General features: G+C 38.3%; 1 protein-coding gene across 1 annotated transcript; it reads left to right on the top strand.

Moving 5' to 3' along the window:
- Positions 1-731: 731 nt before the first annotated feature.
- CXCL9 (C-X-C motif chemokine ligand 9) lies at positions 732-8,884 on the top strand (the record flags this gene model as incomplete). The annotated part of the gene is made up of 3 exons (XM_081052562.1): positions 732-795; positions 1,879-2,005; positions 8,755-8,884. The coding sequence occupies 3 exons, from the start codon at positions 732-734 to the stop codon at positions 8,882-8,884; spliced, it is 321 nt and encodes a 106-aa protein (XP_080908688.1).
- Positions 8,885-10,096: the final 1,212 nt, after the last annotated feature.

Here is a 10,096-nt window from a genome sequence, read left to right as displayed (position 1 = left end):
ATTAAGTCCTTATCAGATATATGATTTGCAAGTGTCTCCCATTCGGTAGGTGTTTTTCACTCTGTTGATTTTATTATGCATAGAAGTTTTTCAATTTGGTGTAGTTCCATTTGTCTATTTCCAGCTGATGCCTTATTCTCATTAATCTAACTACTAAAACACAATCAACTGTAGCAGGAATGACATAAAAAACAAAATAAGCTTACCACAGTAAAAAATGACCTGGTCCTGAAGGAAGCTAGGATGCTTTTTTTATTTAACCTAGATTAAGAAAAGATAAATCTAGCCATGTAAATGGTAAGGAAATTTGAAAAGTGTATTACTTATCTGGACTTTATTATTTCCCATTTGGAAACCACATCTCCAAACCTTGTTGTATGATATTATTATAGTCATTATATAACCTATTCTTCACCCAGAAGAGCAACTGTGAGTATGCTAAAGGCTACCAGTGATACTTGTTTCGTATCCCTTACTATAAACCACCCATTTATGTGAAATGGCAATAAAGCATGCAGAAATTCAGTTGGATTTGAGAGTAGGGTTTCTCCCAACACAATTAAGTTTGTGTTCAGTTTAGCTAGGTTAGCTAAGGACACCAGCCAATCAGAGTTTAGGAGGGAAATAGATTTCCTAAATAAATATGATTCCCCCAAGCATGTTCTCTAAAAAATTTCTGATGGCTTGAAATCCAGTAAAGGAGTGACTTAGTAGAACTTCATTCTATCACTATGAGGAAAGGTGGCATTCCATTCCTTTTGGTTATCATCTTCCTGACTCTGATTGGAGTTCAAGGTAAGGGGTTCTGAGTTATATTAGGTTAGTTAAGTCAGAGATTTGAATTGCTGCAAAAGCCTCTTGATTTGCCCAATAAATGTGACTGTTTTGTATGCATCAGAAAGTGATATGTCACTCATAAAAGCTTCTCAGTGATGTCGTCGATTATCCAAAGTTCATATCTTAGACCTGCCACGTCAAAGACAGTCTTCTCAGTCTTGGTGTGTGAATTCCTGGCACGTTGTAAATGTTCAATAAATGTTTATTAAACTGGATGATAATGAGAGGAAAGACTCTGTCTCCTAAGTTATTTTTGTCACCCTGATATTGTTTCTTGATAAGTATGCCTGTGGTTAACCAATTAAAGATCCAATAATCAGAGAAATTGCAACTAGTCTGTTTACTAACTATCTTTGTTACCTTGAACAAATTAGTGAACTTTTCTAGACTTCAGTTTCCTTAGCTGTAAAATGGGAGTTCTGTAGTTATACTTTTTCTACCTACCACACGATATATGGCATCTAGTAAGCATTGAGTAAATATATGTTGAATGAATAAAAGAATTAAGGAGTGAAGATAGTGTATTTCAAAGAGTTTCCAAAACTTTAAAGCACTACTGAAAAGAGGCAATGGGAAGGATGCGGGGGGTGGTGGTAAGTGGTTATTATATGTAGAGCTTTCTGTCCAAACTAATACCAACTCCATTCTTCTAAGGTCAGATAATAAATGGCTTTGAGAATTGCTTAGGAAACTGTAGTCCGCATAGCAACATTAATTAGGTATCTATGTGTCTGACTTGCTAGATAGACATTTTTAAATATTGTGAAAATCTCTTTCCCTAAGGTTGTATGATATGGACTCAAACCTTGCCCCTGGCCCCCTAGAAAGCACAATTACTTTGTTCTTTACTTCTCTGAACTTTAGCTTCTTCATCTATAAAATGAAGATAATGCCTACTTCAAAAGTTTGTGGTAATGATTAACAGACACTCTGTAAAGCATAGTAATAACTATGACTAAGGCAAACATATAATTTTGATGAATCAACTAAATTGAGATATTGCCCTAAACGGATGTGTGCTACTCCCTCTCTTTCCTTTAGGAGCCCCAATAATGAGGAATGGACGCTGTTCCTGCATCAAAACCAACAAAAGGGCGATCCACTTAAAATCCTTAAAGGATCTTAAACAGTTTGCCCCAAGCCCTTCTTGTGAGAAAATTGAAGTCATGTAAGTAAAATCTCATCCAATACTCATGTACCATATTGACAGAAACATTAAATTTAGTGTGACTATTACCCTTGGAACACTTGTCCATACATGCACTTAAAATTCATTGTTGTTCCTCTGTACATTGGGTCTAATTCTTTCTTTTCTTTAAAAAAAAAAGGCATTTCTGGTAGGTATTAGGAACCAATGACGATATATCACCAAAGTAATACATGTCCATTATAGAAAATGTTTAATGCAGATAACCCAAAAGAAGAAAATAAAATTATTTATAATCCCACCATCCAGTGACAAATACTGTTAACCCATTGGTGTATACATTCTTCCACATCTCCCTCATTTGTATATATACATATATAGACACAAATACATATATTTATACATGCAATATATGTACATAAAAATAAAACCATACACTACATACTGTTTTGTAATCTGCTTTTCATTAACACTATATCATGAACATTTCCTCACGTCAGTAAATCTTCTGTAATATCATATTTTCTAATTATTTTTCCACTTTAATGGCCATCGACAGATGTACAGTAATATATATGACCAATGCCTAAATGTAGGTTATTTTCAATTTTTTGCTATTTAAATCAAACTGGTATTATGGCAATATTGTGTCTTTTGGGGGGGCAATACTGGAGGAACAGTGTATTTGTCCAGGGCCCATCAGCTCCAAGTCATTGTCCTTCAATCTAGTTGTGGAGGGCGCAGCTCAGCTCCAAGTCCAGTTGCCGTTTTCAATCTTTAGTTGCTTCGGGCACAGCCCACCATCCCACGTGGGAATTGAACCAGCAACCTTGTTGTTGAGAGCTCGCACTCTAACCAACTGAGCCACCCGGTCACCCCGACTATATTGTGTCTTTAATTCTTTAATTCTTTCCTATTCCTTTCTAGAGATTAGAATTGCTGGGTTTTACGATATGCACATTTCAAATCTTTTAAAAAAATTTTTTCCAGCTGTATGAAGTATAATTGACAAATAACATTGTATAAGTTCAAGGTATACAACATGATGAGTTGATATACATATAGATATATTGTGAAATGATTACCACACATCCAACACCTCATAGTTACCTTTTTTTTTTTGGCAGGGGAGAGGTGGGTAAAAACTTTTAAGATCTACTCTTCTAACAAATTTCAAGTATATAATACAGTATTAGTAAATATAATAACAATACTATACATTATATCCACAGAACTTATTTCTCTTATAACTGAAAATGTGTACATTCTTTGACCAACATCTCCTATTTCCCTCTGCCCCCAGCCCTTGGTAACCACCAATCTAGTCTCTCTGTCTATTAATGCAGTTTTTTAAAGATTCTATATATAAGTGAGATCGTGTAATATTTATCTTTGTCTGACTTCTTTCACTTAGCATAATGCCCTCAACGTTCATCCATGTTATAACAAATAGCAAGATTTCCTTTTCTTATGTCTGACTAATATTGCCTTATATATACATTCCTATATAGATATCTATCTATAGATAGGTATTTATATATATCTATGTCTATATACCTGTATACCTAGATAGATAGATAGATAGATAGATAGATAGATAGATAGATAGATAGATAATTACCTTTTCTTCATCCATTCATCTGTCAATGAATACTTAGGGTGCTTCATGTCTTGGCTATTGTGAATTATTCCACAATGAACAGCCCCATGGTATCTCTTTCACTATCTGAAAGAGATATCTGAATTATATCTCTTTCAGATAGTGATTTCATTTCCTTTGGATATATACCCAGAAGTGGGATTGCTGGATCATATGGTAATTTTATTTTTAATTTCTTGAGGAACCTCCTTGCAGTTATCCATAATGGCTGTATCAAATTATATTTCCACCAACGGTGCATAAAGATTCCCTTTTCTCCACATTTTGTCAACATTATCACTTGTCTTTTTCCCCCCAAAAACTATTTACTTATTCAGAAAAACAAGGAAATTTTATGGTTCAATTTTTTTGCTTTAGTAATCTCAGTTAGTCTTTATTTTTAAGATTTTTATTAAAATATAGTTTACATACATTATATAGTTTCAGGCGTATATCACAGTTATTCAAATAGTTATACACATATAGAAGTGATCACCATGATAAGCCCAGCAACCATCTGTCAGCATACCATGATATCACAATATTATTGGTTATATTCCTTATGCCGTACATTACATCCCATGACTTATTTGTTTTACACCTGGAAATTTGAACCTCTTATTCCCCTTCATCTTTTTTCCCACTTTAAAATTTTTCAATTACATTTGACATTAAATATTATGTTACATTAATTTCAGATGTATAGCACAGTGGTTACACATTTATATAATTTAAGAAGTGATCCCCCTGACTAGTCCAGTACCCACCAGGCACTATAGATAATTATTACCATGTTATTGACTATGTTTTCTATACTTTACATCCTGATGATTATTTTGTAACTACCAACTTGTACTTCTTAGTCACTTCACCTTTTTCACCCTGCCCCCAACCCTTCCATCTATCACCCCAATAATTCTAGTACCCATCTGATACCATAGTTATTACAGTATTATTTACTATATTCCTTATGCTATACTATACATCCCATGACTACTTTGTAACAACCAATTTATATTTCTTAATCCTTTCCCACTTTTCCCCCACCTCCCAACACCCCTCCCATCTGGCAACCATCGTAATGTTCTCTGTGTGTATGCGTTTGTTTCTGTTTTGTTTGTTTATTTTGTTTTTTAGATTCCACATATCAGCTAAGTAAGTCACATTGCATCTGTCTTTCTCTGTCTGACATACTCCACTCAGTACTGTACCCTCCAGGTCCGTCCATGCTGTCACAGATGGGAAGAACTTATTCTCTTCCCTGGCTGAGCAATATTCCATTGTATATGTGTACCACCTCCTCTTTATCCATTCACCTCCTCTTTATCCATTCATCCATCAGCTGTCACCCAGGCTGCCTCCACATCCTGACCATTGTAAACATTGCTGCAATGAACATCTGGATGCACACGTCCCCTCAAAGTAGCATTGTGGGTTTCTTCAGATAAATACCCTGAAGTGGGATTACTGGGTCCTTCTTTGTCTCTTGTTATAACCTTTGTTTTGTTTTTTAAAGATTTTATTGGGGAAGGGGAACAGGATTTTATTGGGAAACAGTGTGTTCTTCCAGGACTTTTTTCCAAATCAAGTTGTTGTCCTTTCAATCTTAGTTGTGGAGGGTGCTGTTCAGCTTCAAGTTGTTGTCCTTTCAGTCTTAGTTGTGGAGGGCGCAGCTCAGCTCCAGGTCCAGTTGCCGTTTTCTAGTTGCAGGGGGCGCAGCCCACCATCCCTTGCAGGAGTCGAACCGGCAACCTTGTGGTTGAGAGGACGCGCTCCAACCAACTGAGCCATCCAGGAGCTCAGCGGCAGCTCAGCTCAAGGTGCCGTGTTCAATCGTAGTTTCAGGGGGCGGAGCCCACCATCCCTTGGTGAGACTTGAGGAATTGAACTGGCAACCTTGTAGTTAAGAGCCTACTGGCCCATGTGGGAATCGAACTGGCAGCCTTTGGAGTTAGGAGCATGGAGCTCTAACCACCTGAGCCACTGGGCCGGCCCCTAACCTTTGTTTTAAAGTCTATTTTGTCTGGTATAAGTTTTGCTACCTATAAAGTTAAGCTTTTTTTTCTTCACTTCCATTTTCATGAAATATCTTTTTCCATCCCTTTACTTTCAATCTGTGTGTGTCTTTCAATCTAAAGTGAGTCTCTTATAGACAGCATTTGTAAGGGTCTTATTTTATTATACATTCAGCCACTCTATCTTTTGATTGAAACATTTAATCCACTTACATTTAAAGTAATTGTTGATAAGTGTGTAGTTATTGCCATTTTATTATTTATACTTGTGATTTTTTATTCCTGATGTCTCTCTAACATTCCTTGTAATACTGGTTTGGTGGTGATGAACTCCTTTAGCTTTTTCTTGTGTGGGAAGCTCTTTATTAGTTGATTCTAAATGATCAACAGATCATTGTTGGGTAGAGTGATCTTGGTTGTAGATCCTAGCTTTTCATCAGTTTGAATATTTTTTGCAACTCCCTTCTGTCTTTCAAAGTTTCTCTTGAGAAATCATCTGACAGCCTTATGGAAGCGCCCTTGTAGCTAACTAACTGCCTTGCTCTTGCTGCTTTTAAGATTCTTTCTTTGTCTTTAACCTTTGGCATTTTAATTACGATGTGTCTTGGTGTTGGCCTCTTTGAGTTCATCTTGTTTAGGACTCTGTGCTTGCCAGGCTTCTGTGTTTATATCCTTTGCAAAGTTAGGGAACTTTTTTATCATTATTTCTTCAACTAGGTTTTCAATTCCCTGATCGCTCTTGTTCTGGTACCCCTATGAATGTTAGTATGTTTGATGTTGTCCCAGAAGCCCCTTAAACTATTCTCATTTGACTGGATTTTTTTTTAACTTCTTCTGGTTGGGTGTTTTCTGCTACCTTATCTTCTAAATCACTGATTTGATCCTCTGCATCATCTAATCTACTGTTGATTCCCTGTAATATATTATTCATTTCCGTTATTGTATTTTTTATTTCTGATTGGTTCTTTTTTTTATGTTTTCTATCTCCATTTTTTTGTTTCCTCTCTCTTTGTTGAAGTTCTCCCTGAGATCATTGAGCATCCTTATAACTAGTGTTTTGAACTCTGCATCTGGTAAATTGTTTGTCTCCATTTTATTTAGTTCTTTTTCTGGAACTTTATTCTGCTATTTCATTTGGGATATGTCTGCTTCCCCATTTTGGCTGTCTCCCTGTGTTTGTTTCTATGTATTAGGTAGAGCTGCTATGTCTCCCAGTCTTAGTTGAGTAGCCTTAGTAGTGGGTGTCCTGTGGGGCCCAGTGGTGCAGTTTCCATGGTCACCAGAACCAGGTGCTCCAGGTGTGTCCCTTGTGTGGCCTGTGTGTGCCCTCCTGTTGTAGTTGAGCCTTGCTTGCTGTTTGCACATCAATGGGAGAGACTGACTCTCAAGCTCATTGGTTGTAAGGACTGGCCATGATTATAATGGAGGAACTGTTCTGTAGAGGCTGACCCTATGGAGCAGGATTTGCTTTAGTAGGGCTCTGGTGCCTGCCCAGTCTCCCCTTTGGGTGTGTTGTCCTTGGAGGTGGCCCAGTGATGTTCTAGCTCAGTCCAAAGCTGGCCACTAGGCACGGCAGCCCCAGGGCCTCCTGGAAGAGGCTCTGACATTGGCCAAGTTTAGCGGTAGCCTGTGCCCTACCTTGAGCCACCTGGCATGAGCCACAAACAAATCTTCAGATGACCACCACTCCCGTTGGGCTTGCAGGTGACTCGAGAGGCCAAGGCATGAACTGAGGCCAGCTGCCACTAGTACTGGACTTGGAGCTCCTCAGCAAGAGGTAAGGGACATGTCAAAGCCAGATGCTTCCTGTTTGGGTTTTGGGAACCTTTGAGAGATTTTAGGAAAGTCCAAAATAGCCAAGACAGGCTATTTGACGAAAAAGCCAGTGGAAACGACTAGAGTGCCTAAAAGTTGGGTGGAGCAGGGTCTCAGGAAATCACTAGGACAGGGTGGATGAAGGGTGTTAGCTAGATTAATGGAGACTTAGTTATGATGGTCTCCTGCATCTGCACGCTGGGAGTGGGGACTGCTCAACAAAGAAACAACGGATTCTGCCAGCACTTCTGTCTGGGAAAAATCTGCTCCTCTAGCCCTGTTCTGAAGGCAGACAATTTAGTTCCTTCCCAGAAGTCCCTGGCATTTTTCGAGCTGCTACCCCAGTGCTGGAGCTCAAAGCGAGTGAGTCTGTCAGCAAGTGAATCCATGCATGGGCCCTTTAAGAAGGACGCCTGGGACTCCAGTCACCCTCTGTCTCACCCAGCCACAAATCTCTGCTGGTTTTCACAGCTAGAAGTTATGGGTACTTCTCTCCCTGACACTGAGGCCCTGGGCTGGGGAGCCTGGTGTGGGGCTGGGATCCCTCACTGCTCCAGAGGGGGAACCTCCACAGCCAAATATCCCTTCTTCTGTATGTCCTTAGTTATAGGACTTTGGTTCAGCTAGACTTCAGGCAATTCTTGATGATGGGTTTTCTGTGGTTATTTTGATGTGGTCGTGAGAGGAGGCAGGCACAGCATTACCTACTCCACCATCTTGACCAGAAATATCCTAATTTTAGTTTTCTGAAACTGAAATCAAGGATGACATGTAGAATGGTTACTTTTCTCAGATTACATAGAAGAATTAAAGAAAAAAATATTTAAATTATTCCTGGAGAGTCTGCTGTAAGTAATTTTTAAAATTCAACCAGTCTGTTAATCTTATCTTAGGGTAACATTGTATTGTGTTTTAAGTAGTGTCATCAGAAAGTGTAGCAAAATTCATGCTAATTACCATTGTTTTTGCAAAAAAAAAAGTAGGTATTTGTATTTTACTTTTTCAGTTAAACATAAATAGTGATTTCCAACACAAAAGAACCAATATCATCTTCAGATATAAATTTCTCCCGTTGCATATACCTGTTGGATTTTTTAAATCTATGCTTATGTGCTATCCTAGAAATTTATCTAAGTCCCCTCACTCATTTAGAAAATGAAAAAGCAGGAAAAAGACTGGAAGTTTCAGATACTTATAGAGAGGACAAGTCCATTTTATTTGGGGAATTGAGTTCTGGGGATAGGATGAAGGATTTCAATGATTAAAAGTAAAAAAAAATCCTGTTGCTATTTCCCTGGCAGTGCTACAATGAATAATGGGGACCAAACATGTCTAAACCCAGATTCAGCAGATGTGAAAGAACTGATTAAACAGTGGGAGAAACAGGTTGCTGAAAAGAAGGAACAAAACGTTCTTCCTCTTAGAAATTAACTTTGGAAGACAAAGAATCTATATAGTTCCTTTAAGGTACGTTTTTTCATTATATTATTGTGCTCCTATTTTGTTCCTATAATGATGTCATCACCTTGAGGTATAATTGCCTTCTTGCATAGAGTATCATTTGTCTATCTCCCCCACTAGAAATTGGGTTCCATGAGGGTAGGGAGCTTACCTTTCTTATTCAACACAATAAATATGTATTGAATTGAATGGTGACACTGAGGATAGAAAGGTAATAAGATATAGTACCTCCTGGCTATAGCAAATATGCTAACAATTAATTATAGTACAATGTGAGAAATATAAAATAAAAATATGTACAAGAATCTTGAAGATTATAGAGGGAGTCATTAACTTTGCCAGAGAGAGGTTTAGAGAGAAAGTGTTAAGGAAGAGTTTCACATCAGGTGACATTTGATTTGGATCATAAGTAAATTCACCAGGAGGATAAGAACATCATGAAAAAAAAGAGTAGAATCATGAGACATCTTGCTGTGTTCAGGGAGCCTCAACTAATTTGTCTGGAGTTTGTGTTAGGGGAGTGGAGGGATTGAGGTTAAAAAGGTAGACCAGAATACTCTCAGAGAGTATTCTGAGACCCATGTATGCAAACCCCAAACCCCAGCTTGTCAGCATGCTGATAAGCCAAGCAATTTGGAGTCGAGCTGGACCTCACCAAGCTTGATTCAGTTTGGAATCGAGCTGGACCTCACCCGGCCATCAGCATGTGTATTTGAATCAGCCTACAGGCCTCACATACAATGTATCTGAGAGATCCATGCTGGTCATTTCTGGGGACCACCACTGGAGAGCACTAGCATGTATCTTATATGACATACCAAGGAGTTATGTTTGAAAAAGGACACTAAATATGGAGTTGGCAGCTTGGCTCCCGGAGTCTGACAGACTAGTGGTTCTGCCACATGCTAGCTATGCAACTTTGAGCAAGTCAACCTCTCAAGTCTGTCTCCCCACAGGTAAAAAATTGATGATAATTGTACCAACCTCAGAAAGTTATAGTTGGGACAGGTGGGTCATAAGCAAGGTTGGAGTGAAAGTAGTAATAAGCCAGGAGAATGGAGAAAAGAAGACCAGTTAGAAGGCTGTTGCCTCCTACTCAAAATGAGTGAAGTAGAGAGAATCAAAAGGAGCCTCTCTGAGAGTGAAGCAGCTTTAAATCAGTTTTGAGGATAAAGGAAGACT

Source organism: Rhinolophus hipposideros (assembly GCF_964194185.1).
Source record: "Rhinolophus hipposideros genome assembly, chromosome: 1".
In the NCBI taxonomy this organism is placed as follows: Eukaryota; Metazoa; Chordata; class Mammalia; order Chiroptera; family Rhinolophidae; genus Rhinolophus; species Rhinolophus hipposideros.
Note: the sequence above shows the minus strand (reverse complement) of the source record. Positions and strands in the feature narration are given on the sequence as shown.